The following is a 27,020-nucleotide window of genomic DNA, read 5'->3' as shown; positions in this document are numbered from 1 at the left end:
AAAAAATAAATTGGCTCCCTGGTCTCCGGTGTGGATTTACATACCCTGTCCCTGATTTCCGTAGGACTGGGAAGCGAAAGTAGGAGGGTGGTGAACCTTTCAGGAACCGAGGAAACAGCAGCAAACGGCGTAACTTAACAAACCAACAACTTATAGCCCCCTGCCGTCGGTTTTCTCCTGCCTCCCAACCACCGTCGGAATAACGTTTGCGCTCTTTTGGCTCTCAACGGTCCTCTCACCGGATTATTTTTCAGTCTGGAGGAGGGCTGGGAGGTTTTTCGGAGAAGTCGGGAAGCAGTTTGAGTTGAAGCCGGTTTGAAGGGCTGTGGCCATGGCCGGGGGTGGTGGTGGTGGTGGTGGAGGGGTTTCTCCGTTGGGGCCCGTACCGCCGATGTGGTATCACCGGGACCTGAGTCGAGCGGCGGCCGAGGAGCTACTGGCCCGGGCCGGGAGAGATGGCAGCTTCCTGGTGCGGGACAGTGAGAGTGTCAACGGGGCTTACGCTTTGTGTGTACTGTAAGTAACTTTATCGCACAAAAGACAAACTTCTAACTTTTCTTTTCGGCCTCGTCTTTGCTTTGTTTGCTGCAAAAAATACGCCTCTGCCACAGTTTAAATACTTCAAGTTTAAGTAGTAGTTTTATGTTTATGTTGTAATAGCACACATGCCTTCAGGGGAGTCTTGGGACTTGTGTTAAAGTCACTGCCATGTCTGTTATTATTCTGCCAAGCCAGACACTGCTCCTCTAAACTGTTCATAAACTTCCCTTCAGAAGCAACCTGGCATCATTTGCTGTTGTATGTGATCAAATTGTAGCTGCTGCCTGCGTAAGCAAAGTGTTAAACAAGGTTTCAGCATTTGTTTACTTTCTCCTGGAAGGCAGTGAGTGGGAGAGAGAGAGACTGCCTGTCTGCCCAGCAGTGAAACTCCAGCTTGGCACTCAACTTTTAGGGCTGTCCCTGTCTGTCTTGCCTCTGATGTGGTCGCCTGCAGCGCCGTTTTTTTTTTTTTTTTTTTACAGGGCACACTGCTACAATCAGCCTGCGGGTTGTGAGCAGTGGTGGAGGGGGTAAATATAAGCATGTATGGCCTGGTGAAGCTGTGCTGATATTTTAATTTAAGGTTCATGTAAGATCTTTGCAGTTTTTGAAGCAGCTGGCTGAGCTGAAGGAGCTACATGTCTTCTCACACAGTAAAATGATGACAATCTGTATGTCAGATCAGCATGGGCCTTCTCTGTTAGGATGGACTTGAGAGGGTCTGGGGAGGAATTATGAAACGCCCATCCTCCGTTACACAAGGGAATCCTAACCACCAGTTTCCTTTGCACTCAGTAAACTACATAAATAACAGTCCTTACAGTGCTGGATTATGTTTAGTAAAATAAACTATATCTCTACTGTGTACACCTTGATAATCAGACAACCAACACAGACAATCATGCCAGTATTGTGGGCATTTGACAATGACTCAGCCAAGTCAAATGAAGCGTGGAAAAGGGATGTGAACTTTTAAAAACTACAAATGACTCACATGCCGCCAACCCCCCCCCCCAGCACTGGCACCAAGTTAAACCGATGCATAGACTACAGACAGGAAATAAAAAGGCCTGTGCTTGTGACACAGTAGTCTGACATTGACTTGACCTATGTTCCCCGTCTGATAGTTCACCCCATGCTGAGTTCATGGTGTGTGTGTGTGTGTATGTGTATGTGTGAACATAAACTTCTACTTACTGTTTGTACGTGCTAAATATTTGTGTTAATATTCAAATATATCACCCATAGTTGTAATTGATGGCTGCAGAATAGAATACTAGCCTATAAAAGTGGTGATAATTTTCCTTTTTCATCCCTGGATGCACAATTAATTCTGTAGGTCAGCCAATGACCAACAGCATTCCTTACATCCATGCATCATCCGTTTCCAGATTTATTCCTGCCTCCACCTCTCCCTTCCTCTCCCCTTTAACCTTTCACATCGTGGACTTTGTTTCATCTCAGAAGGTTTCCTTAAAGCTAAGTTGGACAGAGTTTAGCCAATCTGTACCTTACTAACAGTGTTACTGCTTTTTGCCCAGACGTTTTGGTCACATTTACTGGTGATCAAATGACTATCATTGCTAGAATACTCTCAATTAGGGATAAAATGCTGTCTTTTAAGTCCACCTTTAAACTTCTTAGTTTTTCTTTACCCTGCTATGTGCCAGGGAATAATTATAACAGACATTGTGGTAGTTTTATTGATTGCCATGTTAATTTCACGGCAATCTGTCCAATCCTCTGTGGTTGAGATATTTCACTAAAAGCCAAAAAAATGTCAACTTCATGATAGTGCTAGTGGAAAAGTCAATAGATCACCAAAGTCAGTAGGATTCCCTCTGGGGGCCTGGCATGTCTGCACAACATTTAGCATTCCTAACAACAGCAACAAAAAGAAAACAAACCGTATACATGCAGCTTTTAATTAACTCGATTTGGAAGAATTTCATCACTCAAAAGTACTGATTAGAGTGACCTTAACAGAAGACATTTGTTCAATACTGTGATTGGCTCAACCTGACACAGTTATTGTCGTTCAATACTCACTCACCATCCAAGCTAAAGCCAACAATCAGTAGCATATTAATTAAGCACTTTGCTTACTCTAAAAGGGGACATGTCTGCGTCCAAGTAAAATAAAGGTGGTTTAAATTTGCTTTACGTTGCACCGTGTTATTATTGCACAAGTGCACAATGCAATGTCAGCTGTGAATGACAGTGTATCATTCGACCTAACTGATAACCTGGGGGCATGTATGGACAATTGTAAGACTTCCTTTCATTATAGAATATAGCTGAGTATTATCCTTTTTTGCAATAAAAGGGAAAATATAGTTTACTGTATTTAATTTCTATTGAGTGCCGTCATATTGTCTTTGTCTAGAGGACTACAACATGACACTGCTGAGGCACAGTTCACTGACTACATCAAAGTGGTGATTTAACATGGAAACTAGCTCATTTTAACTGCTTAAATCAGGTCACCTCTGTCAGGTCCTCGCTTGAGAAACAAAAATACTTTTTGAGGTGGACATGGCTACTAGACAGAGCTTTTTGTCGAGTTTGCCCTCATGACTCGTATACGCAGACATGTGCACTTCCTTTTGGAGGGCCTTGGATGCATCAGTGTGTTTTAGGAAGTGTTTCCACTCTGCTGTTGCCTGAGAATAGACTGGTGGGAAGAGGGTTTTGGTGACTCTAGGGCCTGTAGCAGCCGTGGGCCAGTTTGTCTTTATGCCTTTGAGACTCACTTCCTCTTACATTTCAGTCTATGGAGTTTTGTACTGACCTTTTTTTTTTTAGGAAGTGGCCACTTTTAATTGGCTTCCCATTGACCATTGAGTAGATCAACAGATATATCAAATACGATAAATGCCTGCTGAGTGTGTTTAATTTTTTTGTGCTACAGATGATGCAGATTGCAGGTTATTCCCTGTTTGGTGATTTTAGTAGTCAAAAAAAAAAAAGATTCAAAAGCTCTTTTGTGTCTGCAGCTGTCAAACTTTTGAATGATATGTGATACTTGCCTGTTTCCTAAGATATGGGTTGTTTTTTTTTGACACAATCCCTAAGGTCTCGTGTTTATATGAATTGTACTTACCTAAGTTAATTGTTAAGTCTGTTGTCTTAGTTGTTATCTCTGTTAGATTGTGTGTTAGTGTTTCTACTGTTGTGACAGTATGTTTTGCATAAGTAGTCTTCTGTGATCTCTCTGACTTGTGTGTCTTTTGTTATTCAGCACAGTGTATGGGTGACTAAATTAATTTCCCCTCTGGGGATTGTTAAAGTTATCTATTTTTTATTATACAAGTACTGAATAATATATTCAAATATAGTTTGCTGAAATGTTGGCATTCACCGCCACAGCATGAATAAATATTACAATATTGGAAAAACTGCTGGCAGTAAAAAGTCACTAATGTTTCCAGCTTTAGTGCCAGATTTTGATGCATTTAGTGTTTATTGTAGTAAGAAACATGCCACCCATCAGGTGAGGCCATGTTTTTAATAAGCTTAAGTGAATGCATCTACAGAGATATTGAATTGTTTCCTATTTTTCTTGTCAGGAAGATGTTCCTTAGTATCAGTAGTGCAGCGCGTCTAAACATGTCGGGGTTCAGGCATGGCTCTCTGTGTTTCTGTGTGTGTCTTTGAAACCTGAAAGTTTGTGTGGAAACATTCCTCATTATGAACGTGTGTGTATGTGTATGCCTTTTTTTTCCAATGTATATTTTTTCTATAAATAGTAGATTTCCAGGTAGACAGCGCTGTAAAAAGTCATCTGGTTAGGTCTTATGTTATGTCTTTTGTCTTATTTTAGGCCTTTTACTTGTTTTATTAGCTGTCTGACTGTCTGTTCCTTGAGATTTTTGTACTGAGATATTACATGTGAGGATGATTAGTGTGGCGCGGAAACTTTATTTAGAAAATGTTTGGATACAGATCATCATAAAACAAAAACATCCTTGTGAAACTCATTCCTACTTCTCTTTAACTAGATCTTCTCCGTTGTTATTGACTTAATATAAATAAGAGAAACCGATAAAGTAACATGGTTTTTAACTGGATTCCTCTCAGCAGTGACACTTCTTGAAAAGAATGAAGTGTCCCTCATATTTGTCAGCATTAGTCTGTAACTTTCTCTGCACAATAACATCAGCTGGCTGACTAAACGCTATGACAAGCAGGTAATATTTTGAATTGTATGTAATAATAATTATTATACATTTTATTTGTAGAGTGCTTTCCAAGATACTCAGACACTTCACACAACAAGTTAAAAAAAGATCCGAAACAAAAACATTGGAATCGTTTGGCTAATTGGAGCTATTTACCATAAGCAGTAATTGGTTGGAGTGTGTTGATACACATACTGTTTACAGTGCAGCACTGACCTGAGCTGACCTGCGGCACCTGAGGATGTGATGATCAGAACAGACACAATATGGACAGCAGAGAAGCTTACAAGGAGGGAAATGCAGCTGTTAGTTGTTGTCAACCTTAAGAAAAACATTAATCTACACTGACATAGTATTAAATGTATCATCTTGAAAGGAAGATGTTGAAGAATTGCTCTGAACAGACAGGACAGAGGGAGTTAGTGACGCAGTCAGTACCCTCAGTACACACTATTGTTTACAACACACACACACTGTAAGCCTTGGGTCTATGTCTATCCCATAATAAACCTCTCTCTCTTTCTGTGTCCCCCTCCCCCCGTTATAACTTTGCTGCTGCTGAAACAATAGTATTTACTCCACAGACCCGCAGAGAATCTCTTCAGCTGCCAACAGGAAGACAAACACACACACACACACACACACAACACTGCAGTGACTCTAATGTGTGGATCCTGTGCCACTGGAGCTACAATGCTTTGTGTTTATAAATTGTATGCAATGGGACAAGATTGAATGTGGACATGATTTCAGAGTCTAGATAGATAAAACAATAGAAACGGTTCCTCTCACATGCTGTGTTTACTGCTGGACCTTGAGGTCAAAGCAGGAGCCAGTATTTATCAAGTTAATACTGTTAGTCTGGCCAGATGCTGGAGGCGTGAAAAATGTGATATATCACACTGTTATTAGCAACAATCTGCAATGATAAATGTGCTGTTTATAAATCATGGGAACTTGATGTCCTTTAACTGAATGATAATACGGGTGCATTTCCTCCCCGCTCTCTCCTCTTGTGTGTTGTCAGATAAAAGCAAGGATGTCAAAAAAAGAAACACAAATAAAATAGACATCTTATAGGTTTTGGCATGAGAGCCTCTGCAGCAGGAATTGGTGATAAGCAGCTTGTAAAAACATAATTGCTCAGTAAGGAAGTAAAGTGAGAGCACGTCATAATTCATTTCCAGATGTACTGGAAACTGACTGGTTTAAATTACCAATTCAGTTAAGCATTTGCACACTTTTATGGCATGTCAAACTCCCTGTTGAACTCAAAAAAATGTTTTTTTTTTCTAATGCCATCAAGAAGTTGATAATGTAGACTCACCCACTGTACTACAAGTCAAATCCAATCAACACATCTTGAGCCCTGGGTAGGACCACAGTCTTGAAGCCAGGATTGATGACCTGTGTTGACCCGTATAGACAGACAACAATTGTAGGTTTATTCCATGTCAGTGAGAGGGGTATGAATAACATCACCAATGACAAAGTTAATTTAAATGAAAGCTGTCTCCCTCTTTTTTTTTTTTTTTTTACGGGAAAAAATAAAAATACAAACAGACAGAGAATGCAGAATTCTGACAATTAATTAGCAAACAAATGAGTCCCACCATCTCTAACCCTCCCAAACCAATGTGCAAGTCTGAACCAACCTTTTACCCATCCCTCATACAATATCAGTCATAAACATTGTTATTAGGCAACATGCCAATGTTAATATTGTAGAGCAGCACTGACAGGAAACGACAACAATTATTAACTTAATTCAAAAAAGAGAGGGAAGAAATGTGATCTTGGATTGATGTTTTATAGTGACATTAATGAAATGAATGAAAGCTTTCTTATTATGTTAATTCAGTCCAACTGTATTAAGTGAATCCAATGCAACTGTAACAATATTTATTTGGGATTGAAAGAAATCCTCCTGTTGCAGTTTGTTGTTCAAACACTTTTATATATCTCCATATCCAGTCTATGTTTTAGTTCCTGACCTGGAACGCCTGGGAAAAACAGCTGAGTGGTCAGAGCAGGATAATTCCCAACATGGATTTGTCTCTCACTCAGTTTATACAGTGTATACACACACACACCTACACACACACGTACTGTAAATAAAAACAGCATGTACACAGAAGTAAAAGCATTACTTAAGTGTTTTGCATAAGCTGCCGTCCTAACACCCACACTTCTAAACAGACACGCAGCCATGATACTCATATACAGTATACACACACCGACAGATGTAAACCACAGCGTTTGCTTGGCAAATTGAACATTTTGTGTCCGGTTTGCTGAGCAGGCTCAGAGCGCAGATGTGAAAATCATTGAACTCCAGTTTGTGGCTGCAGGCGTGTTGTCACACAATGTCAGAACATTGATCCACGATTGGTAAAATCAGAAATGCTATTCAGACTCTGAGCTTTGATATACAGCTGATGACTGTGAAGAAAAACCCTCATTTTGTTGTTTTTTTTTTCTTTTGGAAAAGATTTAAGAAACTATATTATCCCTATCTGGTAAATGATGGCGTTTTGTTGTTTTGGTTTCTTTATTTTGTGTCATCACTGTAACTGTACAGTCCGCAAACACCAGGTTCAAGTCTTTTCAGCTCTACTGTATCATGCTACTGTAAGGATAAAGCCCGCTCGCTACTGTGACAGACAGCAACAGGTTGAAGCGCTCCACAGCCTCTAAAACCCCCCTCACGCTCACACACACACACACACACACACACATACACACACTCCTATCAACTGAGGTCAAGTACAAGTGTGTGTGTGTGCATATGTCAGACAGGAAATGTCTTCAAAATCTTTTTTTTTTTTTTTTTGGGAAGAACAAGAAATAGTTTAAATGTTGTTGCTTCTTCCCTTCTCACTTCTCCTTCCTTCTATTCATCTGTCACTTTCTTTTTTTTCTGTTCTCTCTTTGTCCCTGCAGATTTCAGAAGCATGTCCACACATACAGAATCCTCCCAGATGAGGAAGGATTTCTTGCTGTACAGGTACAGAGACGGCAAACAGACACACACACACACACACACACACACCCTTGTCCACTGAGGTTAAGTGTGTGTGCAAGCAAAAACTGTATTTGCCTCAGTAGCAGCTGGCAAGCAGAGATGCTTTTGTTGGCTCTGAGCTCTCTCACTCACACACACACACAGACACTCGCACACACATACCAACAGCAGCCTCTTTGTGCGTTGTGCCCAACAGCTGTGAAGTCCCTACCGCCACCACCACCACCACCACCACTTGCCACACACACACACACACGCCATCATGGTGCTGCCTCACTACACACTATCCATGTTGCCACATCACAGACATCTGTGTCACTGCTGTTTGATTTTTGGGGTCTTAGCTTTGACGTTGAAGATGCGCATTTTTGCTTTTCTACAATGGAACCAGTTCTTCCTGGTTTGAATTATATTTAGACTACTGGGTCATATTTGCTTACAGAACATTAAATGTGAAACAATGGGGGCCACCAGAGATTTCAGTAACATGACTACTATAGCCGAGGAGAAAGGGTGTAATTGTTATGTTCATACAACGTAGAAATTAACTTTTCTTCTTTTCCTCTTGTCTCTTGCTGTATCACTCCCTGTTTGTCTTCCTCCCTCTCTCTCTATCAGACGTCTCAGGGTGTGCAGCCTAAGCGGTTTAAGACGTTACCGGAGCTGGTGTCGTTGTACCTGCAGCCCAGTCAGGGTCTGGTCACCACCCTGCTTTACCCCGTAGACAGAGAGGAAACTGCAATCAGTGATGACCGGGATTATTCAGGTATCTCTAGAGCCCAAACAAGCACACTCACAGCGGTGGCCTCCCTTGTGTCACGTGTTAACCTTCCTTTTTCTGTGATTGGTAGATGGGGAAGATGAGAAGCCACCCCTCCCCCCTCGCTCTGCCTCCACCTCCACTCCCCCAGGACCAGACACACCCACAGACAGGTACAAAGTCCTTGCAGGATTAATTTTATAGTGTGTCATATGCAAGTGCTGAGAATCAAATCACAGACTAGCCAAAGGTCTTCCTTACCAACATGTTAACCATGTATCACTCGTATTTCAACCACTAGGCACAAGCACTTAACCGCAACACACACACACACACACACACACACACACACACAGAGGAAGTATGTTGCTTCATTGCTACTGTGAATGTAAATATGTCATAAATCGACTTGGCCCACAAAAATAGGAAAGCAGAGGTATTATTGATGATATAAACACACACATATACACAGCCACATCCGGTTGAAAACCACTTCTCTAAGAGATGATACAAGGCTTTGATGAAGTTTAAACCTTGTGTGTATGCACATATGTTTGTTATTAAAATCTGTGTAGACTACAGTATATCACGCTGTATTTGAAGGAATATAGAAATATAAGTACGGCTTGGCACAGCAAAATCTACATGGAAGGCACAGTGTGAAACATATCAAAGGATCCTAAATGCAGAGTGTTGCAGATGTAAAAGTTGAAGTTTTAGTTTCAGAGGCTCAGAGATGTTTTATTAGGCTGTATATAAAAAGTGGTGTAAGGGCTGTCAAAAAAAATTGCAAGCATGTGCATTATTTGTCAGCAGTGTTTCTGCTGAGGAAAGAGCACAGCAGGAGGTGTTGTGTGTCTAAAATTAAATAAGAAGGCTAATTTCCTTTCCTTACCAAACCATTTTACTGTGCAGGATATAAGAATAAGAGAAGTGGTGTCATGTTAAACAACCACAAAGCTGTGGTAGCCTATAATACAAATTCCCTGCTTGTTGTAGAAAAAAAGCTGATTTGTGAAATTCTGCGCGTGTGTTGGTCTGTGTCTGTGGGTGGCAGCGTAGACATAAGTCAGCCTGGTTTAGAGGAAGTGTGTCTACAGACCTTGTAGTCAGAGACACACATATGCAGCCTTATAGAGAAGGCAACTAAGAAGTCTGTGACAGTTTGACAGTTGTCTGATTTGCATTTGTATTACCCTTTTTTCAATATCAGCTTTCTAAACATCAAAAACATAATAATACAGTTTTAAATTGTGCTTGCCAATACTCTGTATGCATGTTGGCAGAAATGTATGCGCATGTACTGAAGATGTAGCAGATTCATATGCTTACTTGATTTTATCTGAATGTGTTTTAGCGCTCCAGCAGCTAATGGCCTGAGTACCATCTCCCATGAGTATCTGAAGGGGAGCTATGCTCTGGACCTTGAGGCAGTCAAACAGGGAGCCTGTGCACTGCCTCACCTCAACAAGACACTAGTGGCCTCCTGCAAACGCCTCAATGGGTGAGAAATGACACACTGGCATGTCTATATTCACACATATTACCACTGTTGTGTGTGTAAGGGTTTGCTCTCTCGGCCTGCAGAACCTCCTGCTTCCTCATCTCATCTGTTGTTTTGGTCACAGTGGCAGATGTAGCACATTCAAATATTGTCATTTGCAACATGAATTAGTTGTGTTTAATTTATCAAATTGATATATTAAACTGAGGAATTTAAAATATAACAAATTATATCTGAATTATGTGGTTATTAAACATTTGTGGTTCATTGAGCAGCCCCAACATGCACACACAGATAATACTGAATATACACAGAAAAAAACACTTGAGGGGAATCCAGGTAAATACTATTATCCCTGATCTGTTTCACTAAAGATAAATCTTATTGATGATGAGAGCGAAGACGTATTAGAGGATTTAAAAGCTTTAACACAACTGAGCTGTGGAACCCTCTTTGTTTCCTTTAATAGGGAGGTGGATAAAGTGCTGTCAGGTCTGGAGATCCTGTCTAAGGTCTTTGATCAGCAGAGTGCCTTCATGGTCTCCAAGATGATCCAACAGGTGTGTCTCTCCCTCTTTTTGCCTCTTGGTCTGCGTGTGTACACAATCAAATAAAACGAAAACAAGCAACGCATTCCTGCTCTCTGATCGTCCTGCTTTCGTGTGTTTATGTATTTTACTTATTATGTTCACATAAAAAAATCTTCTTCAAACAATTAAATATGCAAAACGCATAAATCCTAGAGATGTAGCGACTGCCAATTACAATTACAATTACAGATACCACACAGAACTGTGCCGGTATGTAACCCCTTTTCTGCATTTCCTCACCACCAAGCAGTGGACATTACTCAGACTGTCAAATGTAGATACAAGCAATCTGCATTTATATCTAGTGTTTATGAGCAGTTGGTCATGCTCTCACCAGACTATCATCAATTATTTTAACAATTACAACATATGGTGTATTTGTTGTAAAATTTGACAGCTCGTCACAATCAGTATTGTCACTTTGAACGTGAATGTGTATCTCACAGGAATGTTTATGCTTTTTCACTAATGATGGAATATGTCAACACTTTTTTTTAAAGCTCTACTAAATAGTAAAGCTTATTGTATTACAGAGCAATCAATCAGAGTAAGTGACAGATATTCAGTAACAAGTTCATTAAAAAACAGAGACACTGAGTCTAATTAGAAGCTTGTGTGTTATTGGTTTTAACACATAGGAGAGGTATACACACATGCATAGAGGTAACCCAACACATGCACACACAGTCCTGTGGTGAAATGTTTGTCTTGAGGAAAAGCCTTTTCTTTTTTTTTTTTTTCTCTGAGGTCTTCTGGGGACAGCTGAGTTAGTCACACTACAGTCATACATACTGTTCTTGAAATAATGTATCACAAGGAAACACTCACACAGTGTAGTTTGTGTTTGTCTGCATAGTATAAGTGCATGTGTGGATGACTTACAAGCTGCTTCTGTAGTTGTGTGTCTTCGTTGGACAGTGACAGTTCTGCCTCAGTGAAAACCTTTTTTATGTGATGCAGGTGTCATCAGTTCAAGCATGACTAACATTTGGATAAAAAAAACGATGTTATTTACACATGGATAGACCGGTTATGCAGTTTTACAAACAATCTTTAAGACACCATTGAACTGTGAAGTGTCTGTGTTTGCTGTACCATCATTTTTGTTGATTTAAAAGCATTAATTTCAGTAAACTATTGAATTGATGGAGCTCCCTGGTAGTCAAATGGCTGCACATGCACACATAACCGCAACATCCCCAGTTCGATTCCAGCGAGGGACTTTTGTTGCATGTCATACCCATCTCACTCTTGCCGTTTTCTGTCTGCTTCTTCACTATCAGCTGTCTATTGAATTGTTTGGCTCATCACAGTTCGGTTTAATCCTTTTTAAGATTTAACACACAATGGCAGAAAAAGATAACATTCTGTCCTTATTAATGTCTTTTTTTAAGCTGCACTGCTCATACAGGTTCCAATATGTTTGTTTGTTTTGTTTTTTTTCTCAATCAGTCGGTGAATCAAGGTGGAGACCAGGAGTTGGAGAACCTCGTGACCAAGCTGGCAATTCTCAAAGACCTGCTGTCCTCCATAGAGAAGAAGGTACACACATATAGTCATTTGTAGACAAGCACAAACACACTCTTCGGCCCCCCCTCTCTCTCTTGTTTTCCCTTTCTGTGTGTGTGTGTGTTTTCCTGTTGCTTTCTCTTTCAAGCCCTTCCCTTCTCTTTTTTAGGCCTTGAGTTAACACAACACATGGAAGAGACACAGATGGAGGGATTTTTGTGACATTTTTGGACAAAGCAGCCATTTATCCGTTTGTTGATACAACCTGTTTAAAGTATTTACATAATGTGTAATACTTAGAAAGCCAGACGGAGAGGGTGTGTCACGTTGGTCATAACAGGAAAGCATTTAAAGCTACTGTACAGTTTGTGTTACCTCTAATCCTAACCCTTATTTGTTGTGAATAATAAGAGTTTTCTTGTGCAGTAGGCCTCACCCATTCAATTTTGCTTTGCTTTTCCTCCTGATATGCAAATACAGTCAAACCTTTTCTAGTTGGACTTCATGTGAAAGAGGCTGGTGAGCTAGAAAGGAAACGGCCATCATGCAGTCAAGCTATATGTCTTAACTCATGTGATGTCACTGGCTCCACCTTCCCTGCTCCCGTTAGGTCACATCCAGGAAATGGGAAACTGTTTCCTTGTTGACACCAACACTGAAGCTGGAAACAATACAGTTTATCTGCATGTGTGTGTGTGTGTGCGTGTGTGTGTGTGTGTGTGTCCTCTAATTTCTCTCCTCTCCTTTCAGTTTTTCTTCTTCTTCTCTCTATTAATTGTTTCTCTCCTCATCTTCTGCCTTCAGGCTCTGAAAGCTCTTCAGGACATGAGTTTATCCTCTCCATGCTCCCCTCCTCCTCTCTCCATGCGTCACAGTAAAGCCATCCCTGTGCAGGCCTTCGAGGTATGCATGTGCACACGTGTACATATGCACACACACTACCCCTACACAACCACAAATATGCACACACACACACTTTATTAGTGGTCGTTTCTCTGTAGGGTGATGAAAAGTTACTATTAATCCTTACTATTAGTGATTATGTCATCTGTTCCTAGCTTTTGACCTTTTGAGGAAGTGCATCAACTAAAAGCATATTTTTTTTATCCTTTTTTCAGTAAGGGAAGGGTAATATCAGCATTATATCAGTTACCAAAGTGTACTCATATTTATCAAGAGACTCAAGACACTTGTGACGGAGTTAATGTGTGTACTGTTTTGTATTTATTACGGTTTTATTTATTGCTGCACCAGCTGCTGTCTGTTGCCTGTCAGCTACATTAAAGCTCTACTTTATTATCAATGTAGGTATGATTACAGTACCAGTCAAAAGTTAAGACACACTTTCTCATTCAAGGGAATGGGAAGGTGTGTCCAGACTTTTAACTCGTACTGTTTATACTTCATTATCAGAATTTTTAATCTCTAGTATTTCCGTTTTGACAGGACATGAAGCTCAGGAAATGATAACCCTAATTGTGGTGATTTTAGTATGGTGATAAACCTGATATCTAGCTGAAACACCTTGATTTGTTAAAGGTTACCGATGAGGAATGTTTCACAGAGGACAAACTGAACTTGAATGATAGTAATACAGTCTGTGAGGTCATGTATCGCTCACCACACACAGGAAGTGTTTCTTAGCTGAGCTGATGTGAGACCAAAGGAATGTTTGCAATGCGCTTCCTGTAGCATCATCAGTGGCTTTGTCATACGAGGGTATTTACTGGTTTTGGTATTCCCACGTTCGTTAAGCATATACACTCACTGAGCACTTTATTAGGAACACCTGTGCAATCTAACACAATCCAATACAACAGCTCTGCCATAAATTCTACTTTTACGAAGCTTATACATTACAGTTTTTGTTGACAGTCGGAAAGTTGATAATTCTACTTCATTAGTGAGGTCATAGTGGGTGGTGGTGGTGTACCGGAGTGCGTTATATTGAAAAGTGTTCCTAATATTTTGCCAACCTCATGTATGTTAATGGAGTGGACAAAAGTAAAAGTAGAATTTATGGCAGAGCTGTTGACGCATTAGATTGCACAGGTGTTCCTAATAAAGAGCTCGGTGAGTGTAAGTAAGTGAATATAGTTGCAGTTTTGAAGATCACGATGGTTTTATTGAAGGTTTGCTAACAACATGACTTGTAGGTTGAAGGCTGTGGTTTTGTTGTGTTGAAACAGTATGAATGGAAAGAGGTTCAGTAGAGAGTAGGAGTGAAAGAGTAAAGATGCAGAGTATGAGTGTGAGTGGGAGCTTGTGGGAAAGGAGGTGAGACTTAGAAGGAAGAAGAGATGAATAAGTTGAAACATTCGCTGTCAGCAAAATTTTCATTCTCTGTGGTGACCTCCTTTCAGCAGCTTCCTGTTGCACAACAGAAGTGTGAAATAGGTTGAAGATTTGACACCTGATTCAGCCACTGACAGACAAGCAGACCCTGTCAAGATTTTACAGGAAATCAAAGTCTTTATCAGGGAACTTATGAGCCAAGTCTTATGGATTCAAACAAAAAAAGATAAATTTTCAATCAGAAAATGAAGATGGAATTTGTGAACTGCCCTCTAAAGCTACAATCAAAAGAATCAGGAAAGTGAGTGTGATCATCAAAATTCCTGCTTTTTGTGCTCAGATTTCTGATCTTGCTGGCTACATATAACCAATATAGATTTATATGATAACAATAGAAGGGGGAGTGGGCTCTGCTATTTCTTTGGAGACCTCTGGTGGTGACATGATTCAAAATGAGAGAGATGCGCAGACACATTTTAGCAACAGTCACACCCGGTCTCAGTGAGTGAGTGTGTGTTTAATCCTTCTCCTCTGATCCATTACAGGTAAAGCTGGACGTCTACCTTGCAGAGCTGACCAAGATAGGAAAGAGTCAGAAGTACACTCTTTCTGTGGACGTGGAGGGAGGAAGACTGGTAGTTATGAAGAAGGTGAAGGACAGCCAGGAGGACTGGACCACCTTCACATACGAAAAAAGTGAGAAACACACACACACACACACACTTTACACACACATCCTGAACTGTGAGACTAGCAATTTATCACCGGTCAGTTTCTGCACGATCCCTCCACAAAACTAGTCGACTTAAGGACAAGAAGCTAAATGTATTTGATAAGGATCCAAGCCGAAAATAAAATAAAGTTCCTCTTAATATCAGTTTGACTTACTATCTAGATTGTGACGTAAAAAAATATGTAAGGAACTAGTGGTTTTGTGCATATTGACAAGTTTATCTTTCTTTCTGTCAAATTTTTCTCTTTTCCTTTTCATATTCGCTTCTTTTTTTTTTCTCTCCCTCCCTAACCTTCTGTCTCCCATCTGTCTGCCTGTTGGTCTGCCTCTGACTCTCTCAGTCCGTCAGCTGATCAAGTCTCAGCGGGTGCAAAATAAGCTGGGCATTGTTTTTGAGAAGGAGAAGGACAAGAGCCAGAGGAAAGACTTCATCTTTGCTAGTGCCAAGGTCTACACGCACACACACACACACACACACACACACACACACACACATACATTCACATGCACACAAACTATCTCCAAAATGTATTTGTGCATAAAAGGGAAGTACAGTCGCTCACAGTTACACTCAGTCATTCAAACATGCAAACACCTTCATGTGAACATTGCAGGAATGACATGAATAGACTTTTATATCCAATCTAATAAGGAAATGCTTGTGCATATCAGTTTTATTTGTATATTCATAAGGTTTGTGGCACAGACAAATCTCCTCTATGTGTGGGGGCTCAGTTTCCACTGAAACACTTCCTGTATTGCGATTCCCACACATCACATATCTCGTATCGTAAATGTACATATCTGCGTTGCTATTTCTGCATTAATAATTTCAATTATAGTTACATGTAATGTAACATGATGAAGAATAATAAAGAAGCATGTTCTGCCCACATCTCTGTACATGAGAGCGGTTAAGAAATAATATGAATATAAATGCAAAATGTTAAAAGGTTTAATGAGAGCACATACAGTATAAGCACACTGTGGCTTCTTCAAAACGATGTGCCCTATTGCGGCACTCTTGGCTCACTGATTTTCGTGTGTGTTTCAGAAGCGGGAGGCGTTTTGCCAGCTGCTGCAGCTGATGAAGAACAAACATTCCAACCAGGACGAGCCAGACATGATCTCCGTCTTCATAGGGACCTGGAACATGGGTAAGACATGCACACATTCATATCTTTTTTAGTTTTTTAGATTTCACTTTCTTTTCAACATAGCTTGGTGTTAAAAGAATTTCTTGACCATTAAACAATAGAGACCGGAGCCGAAGTATCAAAATTTAACAATTTATTTTCTTGTACAAGAAGGAGCGTTTCACAATGCTACACACAGGATGAGGTTACAAAGAAAAAGAGGGTTTTATACAGTTCTTTACAGACTTACTTAATACAGTCATACATGTCTGTTTTCAGTTCTCCTGTCCAGGAACCATCTTGCCCAACTGACCCCCAGATGACATGTCTCATCCTGTCTTCAACGAATTTTAATTTCTACATCTTCCTCCTTACAAATATAATGCTGTACTTCCTTTAACCTTAGCTGATGAGTGTGCTGATGTTGCAGAGTTGCAATACAAGACAGGAACAATTCATCATGATCCATGTAAAATAGTAACACACATACACAGTGTAATAATAATTTTTATAACCCTTGGCAACACATATTTACACATGATGTACTGTACTTCCACATGAGACATTAAAAAGTAACACAGATGTATGTAGTCTCAAACCAAAAGTGAATATTTCTTCTGTTTTTTAGAGCACGATGTTGGTATTTTTGGTGAAAATGTACCTTTGTCTTTAGGTTCGGTGCCTGCGCCTAAGTCTGTGGCCTCATGGGTTTTGTGTCGTGGCCTCGGGAAGACTCTGGACGAGATGACCGTCACCATCCCTCATGACCTGTATGTGTTTGGAACCCAAGAAAACTCAGTGTGTGATCGCGAGTGGGTGGAGTCACTACGTGCCATGTTGAAAGAACATACAGAGCTGGATTATAAACCGGTGAGGAAAACGGGTGGAAACAAAGATTTTTGGAAAATAAAGATTTTACATGTTGGACCATTATATATTTGCATAGTTAGAGTGCAGCAAAGATGAAAATGACTAAAAAAAGATTCACTGCTGTGCGTTGCTAACACACATATTAGATGTTTCTGATCATCATTTGTTGTTCTTGTTTGTAGATAGCAGTGCAGACTCTATGGAACATAAAGATTGCTGTGCTGGTGAAACCTGAACATGAGAACCGGATCAGCCATGTGGGAATGTCCAGTGTCAAGACGGGCATCGCCAACACACTGGGTAACAACAGTACTCAGTGTTCATTATTCATTCTTACTTAAATGCTTTATTTCTGGTCAAAGTCTACAGAAAAATATGAACATGGGAATCGCAGCAATGAAACAGATAATGGACAGTTGAGGCGTAATTACTGCGGCTCATGTGGTCACATTCTGATGAAAAAACTTAAGTTTAAATTAAAAAATCTTTTGTTATTCTGATTGTTGAATGTGAGTGAAGTAAAAATGTCTTCTCCTAATTGGACAATGGCTTACTTGCAAAAAATATGCAAAATCCAAAATGTCATGACGTCGGTTTAAACTCTATAAACTTTCAAATTGAAGGAATAAACAACATTTATTCCTATGCTGATGAAAAGTGTCAAGGTCTCAACAATTTGGTGTGTTTTAGTGTAACGATAAGATCAGAATTATTCTATGTTCTTTGGTTTTGGACGAAAAAATTCTCCTCATTTGTCTAATATTTTGTGCGATTGTTTGACATTGATGGTTTTCTAGGTAACAAAGGGGCGGTTGGTGTGTCCTTCATGTTCAACGGAACATCTTTCGGCTTTGTGAACTGTCACTTGACATCGGGGAATGAGAAGATTGCCAGGTATCGTCCTACACACACATCGTATGACAGTACTTTCGAGTGCATCCCATTTGTTTAAGTTCTTGTCTTGTCTTGTACCTTCTAACCTTTACATTGATATTTCTCCTTTTTTATATATATATTTTTCTGGGCTTAAGAAAACATCACAGAAACACACACATCACTGTTTCAGCTCTTATTACATGTGACCTTTCACCCCTGTAGGAGGAACCAGAACTATCTAGATATCCTGCGGCTGCTGTCACTAGGAGACAAACAGCTGAGCTCCTTCGACATCTCGCTGCGCTTCACACACCTCTTCTGGCTTGGAGACCTCAACTACAGACTGGATATGGATATACAGGTGAAGCAGAACACACACACACGCAGACATACACGATTAAATGCAGCAAATTTGGATGAAACCGCATTTTGTAATCCTGTCTCATTTGTGCCTGTGTTTGCAGGAGATACTAAACTACATTAACAGGAAGGAGTTTGATCCACTGCTGAAGGTCGACCAGCTCAACCTTGAGAGGGAGAAGAATAAAGTGTTTCTACGATTTGGTTCGTATGCCCGAGTGTCTACCTGACGTCTGTCTTTACAGAGCCGGTTACCTCCTCACATCATGCAGAAAAGATAATATTCCTGCAAACTTTGACGAGAAAGTTGAGTTTGTTTTGACTTCTGGGAAATTATATTTAAAAATATCTCAACATTAAGGGGTCACTGTTCTTTAAACAGGGTGTTAGTGGCCACATACACAGAAGTGATGACTCAAACTTCCCAGGAACGCTTGCTCAGCACTGCAGCTGTGCTACTAAAACTGTTACCTTTCTTAGCTTCATCAAGTCTGTGGTAACCAATATTTATTGGAACATGCTTTATATAGCTTTTAAAAATATAATTGTATCCCAATTTATTTTATCACATTTATTGTGTTTTTACAACAGTAAAAAAAAAAAGACAATAGAGAGCCTCTGTCTCGTTTCACCACTATTACTCATGTTTCTCAAAAGTACGTCTAAATTTCTCATTAACTCATTTTCACAGGTTGTGACTATGGCTATTCTTTCATTCACTCAGCCTTTTACGTCTGTGAGAAACTGTCAAACATAATTCACTGTAAATACTACCTGCTGACTGGCAGAACTGCTTACATCAGCATTGACGTTAGAAGTATTGCACTAATTTCTCACACTTCCAAAAATGAAAAAAAAAAAAACTGTGAATGTGTCATCACAAAAAGCAAATACTTAAGAGAATGCAGCAATTCATGTAAGCTATAAGCTATTCATGTTAACATTAAATCAATTAGCTCTTCTTACAAAAAATGTGCAGTATTTGTTGCGGTTTGTCGATTCTCGTAATTGTTTTAGCGCTCTCTGTCCTGGTTCTGCTTGTGCCAGAAAACAACCTGCTTCTGTGTTTTGTGCTGTGAGGTGGTTTATCTGAATCTGATTTGGTGTTATGTTACACAACACAAAATGTCAAGGAAGAGTAAAGTGTCTCAGCAAGTCAATTTTTTAATCATACTGCCGTCTTTAAATTAACATGGGAATAAGGTTTATTGATGTTTTAAAATATATACTTGTCCTAAACTGTGAATGCGTGTCGTTTTGCTTGCAGCGGAGGAGGAGATCTCTTTCCCACCCACCTACCGTTATGAACGTGGCTCGAGGGACACATATGTCTGGCAGAAGCAGAAGGCTACGGGGGTACGTTCACAAACCAGACATTTCTGACAAATGTCTGATTTCCTCTTTGTGTGAGTCGTCCTGATAAACCTGCTTTGTCTTTCTTTTCTGTCTGTCCCAGATGAGGACTAATGTTCCCTCCTGGTGTGACAGGATCCTGTGGAAGTCCTACCCAGAAACACACATGGTCTGCAACTCCTATGGTGAGACCAATCATTTGGAAGCCATTTGACACACATTTGGTTTAACTCAGTGTAATACAGGTCAATTGAAATTGTCTGTTTCACATAAATATCCTCTTGATATACTTTACAAAGCAGTTAAGACTCAATAAATGAGGAGACTTAAGTGTATTTTCTTGTCTGTTTGTTAGGCTGTACAGATGATATAGTAACAAGTGACCACTCTCCAGTGTTTGCTACGTTTGAGGTGGGCGTGACCTCCCAGTTTGTTTCCAAAAAAGGTATTTGTGGAAAAAACTGAAATCCTCAGAAATTACTGTTCTAATTTCCTTCTGTTTTGTCTTTTGATTTCTACTTCCTCTTCTTCTTTTGGTGTCTGACTACTTCTCAGAATGTGTATTAAGTATTTGATTTCATAATAGAGCTGACTCAGCGAGTACTTAATATTTTTTCCAGCCTCACTGGACTTTGTGATTTACTTGTTTAGTCTGTGAGTCAGTGACTCACATTTGAGAGAAACCAGAAATAGACAACGGACTCATCAGAAGGAAGAAACAGAGCATCAAGTTGTTCTTTCTTTTTCTCAATGTTAATTTGTGTTTTATTTTATTTTGGCTGGGTGTTACAGCAGGAGCAGCATCACAGTTAATGTTTGATTTGAAATTTACATGATGTTAAAACTCATATAGAAATAATGCAAGCAAAAAAGTACATAATTTAATCTTTAGTCTTGTGAATTGTTTCTGTTGCTCTCCTCTGTTTCTCTCCTTTTATTGAACCAAATGTCACATGAAATGAATAATTCTGTATTTGTCCTGTGAAACCATTCTGCGTCATGGACTCACATCTCTCTCTCCCCATCCTCCTCTTCCTCCACTTCCTCCTGACCACCTTTTTCTGTCTAGGGCTGCCAAAGTCTTCGGAGCAGGCCTACATCGAGTTCGAGAGCATCGAGGCCATTGTGAAGACGGCGAGCAGAACCAAGTTCTTCATCGAATTCTACTCTACTTGTTTGGAAGGTGAGACGAACATGTTTTCACTCACTCGTACGCGCGCACACACCCATACATGTCATTCACAAGCTGACGGAAATCCACCAGGAGTTACAGTGCGACAGAGTTCCTGTAACACTAAGTGGATGTAATAGAATTGTATCTGCTTCTTCTTTTTGTATCTCTCTCCCTCCCCCCTATCTCAGGCAGTCAGTATACCTTTAAGCTAGCATCCATTTTTGACCCGCGCTGCACCCCTCACCTTCTGTCCACTGTGTACTTGTGGATGAAATGTCATAGAAACATCTCCCCGTCTTCTCCCCTCTTTCATTCCTACTTCTTTTCCTTTGTCGTCTCTCCCGTCCACTCTGCCCTCCATCTCTCTCTCTCTCTCTCTCTCTCTGTCTCTCATCTGTAGAGTTTAAGAAGAGTTACGAGAACGACAGTCAGAGCAGTGACAACGTGAACTTCCTGCGTGTGGGCTGGTCCAACAAGCAGCTAACAACGCTCAAACCTCTTCTCTCTGAGATCGAGTACCTGCAGGACCAACATCTGCTGCTAACTGTGAAATCGCTGGATGGATATGAGTCCTACGGTATAAAGAGAGTGTTTGTGAATGAATGTTTGTGGTGTGTATGTATTTGCTTGTTGTAGTTGAATTGAATCGTTTGGTTTGTTCAGGACTTATTTGAGCCTGCAGCTGGGCTTATGCAATGCTTTGAAGATGACAAACGGATCTTGTCTCTTTCAGTCAAATAAACAACTATGTATGTGTGTGTTTTTTTTTTTCTCACCGGTAGGAGAGTGTGTGTTGGCTCTGAAGTCAATGATTGGCAGCACAGCACAGCAGTTCCACACCTACCTGTCCCACCGTGGCGAGGAAACAGGAAACATCAGGGGGTCCATGAGGGTCAGAGTCCCCTCTGAGAGGATGGGAACCAGGGAGAGACTCTATGGTACTATGTTTGATGTATATGTGTGTGAACTTAAGTAGCAGAGTGGAACAGTGTACAAAATATAAATCTCTACAAATTATTAACAACCAATTTCTTTAAAGAAAAGAGAAGTTTGAAAATTTGCAGATATAAATATAATTTTTTACCAATTTAATTTTAGGACTCCCTTGCTCTTTTTATTGTTATATTTCAGAGTGGATCAGTGTGGACAAAGATGAAACCGGCGGACCTAAAGGGAAGTCCGCCCTGGTGCCCAGAGCGGGACATGAATATGTGAAGTCAGTAAGCTCTTCTTTTAATGTTGCTCTTAATGTCATGTACCGCAAAATGTAAAATAACAGAATGTTTTATGTAAAGTTTTTAAGTCAAGGCTCTAGGTGAATTGTTAGAATCTGAAAATTTGCCCATATTATTATATTGGACATTGGTAAGATGAAAAATAAAATACTGTGGATGACCTTAGAGGCTGAATGTGTTTTAAAATCATAAAATAAAAACAAAAACAAGCATAATATTGTAATAAATATGTTCACCAGCCAATCTCCCTGGTGAAATGTCTCTATCCTGGCTATGTGGTGATGTGCAACTGGAACCAACATCATGTCTTTTTTCATTTAAAATTTTAAATGTATCTCTTAAAGTGCATCCATGTTTTCTTAGTATTTTGTGTTTTCTGTCACGTGATGCATCTGGTTCTTCTTCTTATGTCCACCGTGCAGGCCATCCGTGGTTCGTAAACAGCTTGGGGAGCTGGGGAAGGTCAGTGAGGAGGGAGAGAGGAGCAGCAAGGATGAAACTGCTGCAAGGTACAAACACACCAGAAAACACAAATACTCTTTAAGTTGAACACAAGAATACGCAGCCACATGTTTGATGTGGACCAACAGCACCAAACAAAAAGCATAAACCATTAAAACATTAAAAGCGTAAACCATCAACCACGTGTTCGGTGTCTGTGTGTATTATTTAGGCCCAAGCAGGATCCTTCCGACGGCGATCCATCCATCAGCAAGAACAGCTACAATAATCCCGCCTACTACATCCTGGAGGGCGTTCCCAACCAGTCTGCAGCTGCTATGTCACCTGAGCTTCTCCCGTCTCCTACCTCCGCCAATCCCCAGGCAGCTAAAGCACCTCCTCCCTCAGCCGGGGCTCGAACCAAACCCCCCTGTGCGGCCCCAGCACCCTCTCACCCACGTAGGCCCATGACGGGTCACCCAGTCCGAGCCATTAGTGAGGAGGGCTCCTCAGAGGACGATGGAGTTTGTGTGGCGGGGGTGCAGGGAGGAGCCACAGTTGGAAGCACGCTGAATCGACCACCTCCTGACTTCCCACCTCCTCCTCTTCCCAAGGGGGCCCTGGAGATGGTTGCAGAGGGCCCTTTCCCTAAATCTCGCTCCCTTTATCCAGATCTGGCTGAGGTCAGGATCCCGGCAGCCGGTCCTGGTACCCCGCTGGCTCTTGGGGAGGGTTTCAGGCGAGGAGGAGGAGGAGGAGGAGGAGGTGGAGGAGGAGGAAGTGGAGGGGGAGGTGGAGGAGGTGGAGCAGGGGCGTTGGATGACCAGTCATGCTCCGTGCTTCAGATGGCAAAGACACTGAGTGAGAGCGAGTTTCCCGGACAGCCTCCACGTGCTCCCTCTGCACCGCCTCCTCTCAGGGGGCAGGGGATGGGTTTAGGTCTGGACGCCTGCCGCACCTTCCCACCCAGAAATCCCATCACAGAGAGTATCGCAGAGGACCTGCCTGAGGAGGTGGGCAGTGAATTCAAATTCACATTTACACTTCAGATATTAAGCTGATCTTTTTCAGTTAGTTAGCAGACAGGAAATGTATGTGATGGATAACAGAGTCCCTCTCAAACTAGCATATTTTTTTAGTCTTTACTGGCTCAAGTGCTGTGTTTTAGTTCATCCTGTGCTTCTTTTCCCTGTGAAGGCGCTTTGGGGCAGCAGTAGCTCGTCGTTGTCTGTGGGGGAATCGTCAGTGGGGGAGTGGCTCCAGAGACTGGGACTGGAGAGGTATGAACAGGGTCTCCTACACAACGGCTGGGACGACCTGGAGTTCCTCAGGTACGTTAGTCATTTTTTAGGTGAAAATGTCAAAAATTAATCCTCTTAAATGTGAATATTATCTGTTTTTTCTTCTTTTTTAAATTTTTCTTTTTTTATTGTTAAAAGAAGACAACCAACAGGTGATTAAACATGGACGGACATGATTAAAGACCAAACGATTGATCTGTTCATTGAGCAAATAATTTGTGGATTTTTTTTTTATGAATTTTTTTGCTTTTTTGCCTTTATTTGAGTCATTGGAGAGAGAGAAGGGTATGACATGCAACAAAGGTCCCCCAGCTGGGAGTCAAAACCGTGGATGATGCGGTTATGTGGTATGCGCTTTAACCATTAGGCCACCCTAATGGCGCCCTGGTAGATTCATATCTAATGAATAATTGTTAGCTGCAGCCCTAGAAACAGCCTAGTAATATTTATATAGGAAATTTTTGTGTGCTGTGATAGATGAGTAATAAAAATTGTTCTAAATTGTACCATATGTGTGCTATTAGTTCTTAACTACAACTACATTAGTTAGGTGGGGTTTTTTATATTTTCTCTCCTTCTTCTCATCCGGTCCTTTTCATTTTGCAGTGACATCACTGAGGAGGACCTGGAGGAGGCAGGAGTGCTTGACGCCGCTCACAAGCGAATTCTGCTGGAGAGCCTCAGGCAGCAGCAACAGAAATAAACTGTTCCAAACTGGTCTACGACCAGTCCAAACCGGCCTGGCAACACACCAGGTCCCAAGAGGCCAAATCTCAGCTGAACTGAACTGAACTGAACTGAACTGAACTGAACTGAACTGAACTGAGCTGGAATGTGCCAATTGATGCCAGACTGTGCCTTCTGAGAGAAATTGCACTCCATTTTTACTTTCAAAAACACTTGCTGAACCAATGTCCTTTTTCAGATGTATGTCCTCGTTGTCATAGAGGTGGCCTTATTTAACGATAATCATTTCAGTCCTTCGAGCATCACTACATAACCCTCGGTTTTAAACCTAGTGAGAAGATGCAGGATGAGATCGTATGTAGAGCAGCTGATGTCTTGACCAGAACATGTAGAAGTCAGAGAGGAATCTTCATGTGTGTTGTACCATCACTTCTGACCTGCAGCTTCAAGCTAGCGTTAAAGCTTATTTTCTTGACGTTGTCCTGAGAAACCTCAAGAGGTGAGTTGACAGTGAGACTCCTCAGAAATGGGGAATTTCACGCTTTCAAGTTAAAAGAAAAAGGAGAGGCTTTTTGTGACGAGATCAGACTCTTTTGACAACACCGTTCTTCTCAGAGTCTCAGGTTTTTTCCCCTCTAATGGTCACATCCGGGAAATGATGCGGGAAGAAGCTAATTATTAGAGAGCACTCAAGGGTAATGAGGAACCCGACTGCTTCCGTAATGTAGACGGACAGGAAATGGTGACATCATTAAGATGTAACGGAGAGGACCTAGCTAAAGTGAGCTCAACTCAGTTTGTACTTTTGTGATGATGTGTGGGCCGCTGTTGTTCAAATGGTGGCGTGTGTTGTCTCAGTGTCTCTGCATGTATTTATGTTTTTGTTTAATGATAAAGGGAATATGGAGCAAACCAACCAAACCAGTCCTGATAGAGCTAAAAGTGCATATTTCACCTTGGTACAACATTTAAGTAGCTGTGTTAGCCCTGATGTGTGATTTGTGTAACTTAACACTGACATTTTTGGCTTTCTCACAAGTTATATTGTTAGAAAACAAGTTCTGTCTCTGTGTACAGTCACTATTTGGTTAACTGGTCGAGGGGATCACACGGGTCAGGCGATGAATGCTGCACCAATGTGAAATATCACTTGAAAGATTTTATCCAGTTCATTTCTCATGTTCACACACTTTCATTTTTTATATGAACGTTAAATTTCAATCCACAGAGGAAGACAAATCTTGTTCTTAGCATCCTGTGACCCAAGTTTGATGGGCTTTACGTCACAACTTGTACTCATTTCATTTTAATTTGTGTAAATGGAGCAGTGTTCAGGAAATCGGTTAACATAGCCATGCAGATTAACAGATGATGCGTCTACTGAAGATTTACAACACCATCATGTTGTTGTTGTCTTGGAGAAACCATTTGTCACCGAAAAGATAGATTTTGTCTTATCTTGTTTCATCAGTAAAGACATTGCGTAGTCTTATGATCATGAGAAGATGTCATTTCTCTGAAATGTCAGAGTGATAAAGGTTTCTGCAGGACACAGATGATATGAGGGCTGTTGTTGTTCCCTGATTTAACCAGCAGGTGGTGCTACTACTCCATAAACCTCATCAGTAGATGTTGACTGGAAGCTGAAGGAAAAAAAAGACAGAACCAAGTCAGGTTCTCAGGTTTTATTCTCCTCAACGGTTTATTAATATACAGTTTAACTTACTTTGTTCTCAATTTAAATCCTGCCTCCTCTTCAGAAAAGCCAGTTAATTGTTGTTTCAAGAGATGCTGATGTCGATTCATCTGCACATATCTGACACCACCCCAAATTATTTCTCCAATTAAAGCACACAACGTGCCTTTCCTACTAAAATATGATGTAAAAATGCCAGCAGCTGACTCTGAGAGTCTCTGCAAAATGTGGAAAAAAGTAAAATGTGGAAATTTCAACTCAAATTAATCATTTGTTTTGTAATTAGGACTAAATATGATGAAGTCTTTGAGCATGTGATTCATTCGTAGACTCAGCTCCTTGCCTGTGTTGTGTGTGTGTTGTACCAGACCTGAAGCATTTTTTAAAACAATGTCTCTAATCTTTTTTCATGCCAAGAAAGTGGCTCTGTTGTTTAAATGTTTTAAATTTAGTGTCTTTTGAGGCCTTTTGGCCTTTCAGTGTTCTCAGTTGTTTATGTGTGTGTGGTTGTGTGTGTGTGTGTGTTTGTGTGTGTATGTGTGTGTATTTCTGTGCACATGCGTGTTTGTGCAAAAGAGACTTGCCACTGCTCTTTTCTCTGACACACTCCATTTCTTCATGTAGTCTCCTTATTTGGTTGTGTTAAGTTAATGTAAGTTGTTTAACCATGTACATTTTTTTTTCAATTAAAATATAATATCTTTCCTTATTTCGCAGATTCACTCATTTGCTTATTTTTTGTCATCTGCAGGGA

At 40.6% G+C, this 27,020-nt stretch overlaps 1 protein-coding gene across 1 annotated transcript; it reads left to right on the top strand.

The window, feature by feature from the left end:
- On the top strand, positions 1-26,975 carry inppl1a (inositol polyphosphate phosphatase-like 1a). Its single transcript, XM_042414235.1, has 27 exons — positions 1-516; positions 7,665-7,728; positions 8,365-8,512; positions 8,598-8,679; positions 9,864-10,010; positions 10,480-10,570; positions 12,053-12,142; positions 12,914-13,012; positions 14,950-15,100; positions 15,479-15,585; positions 16,192-16,294; positions 16,947-17,143; positions 17,326-17,443; positions 17,941-18,037; positions 18,242-18,380; positions 18,484-18,583; positions 19,647-19,735; positions 19,836-19,917; positions 20,088-20,177; positions 20,802-20,915; positions 21,307-21,483; positions 21,689-21,844; positions 22,038-22,122; positions 22,564-22,650; positions 22,815-23,595; positions 23,780-23,913; positions 24,490-26,975. The coding sequence occupies exons 1-27, from the start codon at positions 332-334 to the stop codon at positions 24,584-24,586; spliced, it is 3,810 nt and encodes a 1,269-aa protein (XP_042270169.1). The 5' UTR covers positions 1-331; the 3' UTR covers positions 24,587-26,975.
- Positions 26,976-27,020: the final 45 nt, after the last annotated feature.

This window comes from Thunnus maccoyii, chromosome 6 (assembly GCF_910596095.1).
Source record: "Thunnus maccoyii chromosome 6, fThuMac1.1, whole genome shotgun sequence".
In the NCBI taxonomy this organism is placed as follows: domain Eukaryota; kingdom Metazoa; phylum Chordata; class Actinopteri; order Scombriformes; family Scombridae; genus Thunnus; species Thunnus maccoyii.
This window is presented reverse-complemented; position numbering and strand designations above follow the sequence as displayed.

Bases quoted from the DNA above. Each gene is read 5' to 3' on its own strand.
- inppl1a (XM_042414235.1), top strand. From the start codon at position 332: ATGGCCGGGGGTGGTGGTGGTGGTGGTGGAGGGGTTTCTCCGTTGGGG. The intron at 13,013-14,949 runs GTATGCATGTGC...GATCCATTACAG, and splicing joins TCCCTGTGCAGGCCTTCGAG to GTAAAGCTGGACGTCTACCT. The intron at 19,736-19,835 runs GTACGTTCACAA...TGTCTGTCCCAG, and splicing joins AGAAGCAGAAGGCTACGGGG to ATGAGGACTAATGTTCCCTC.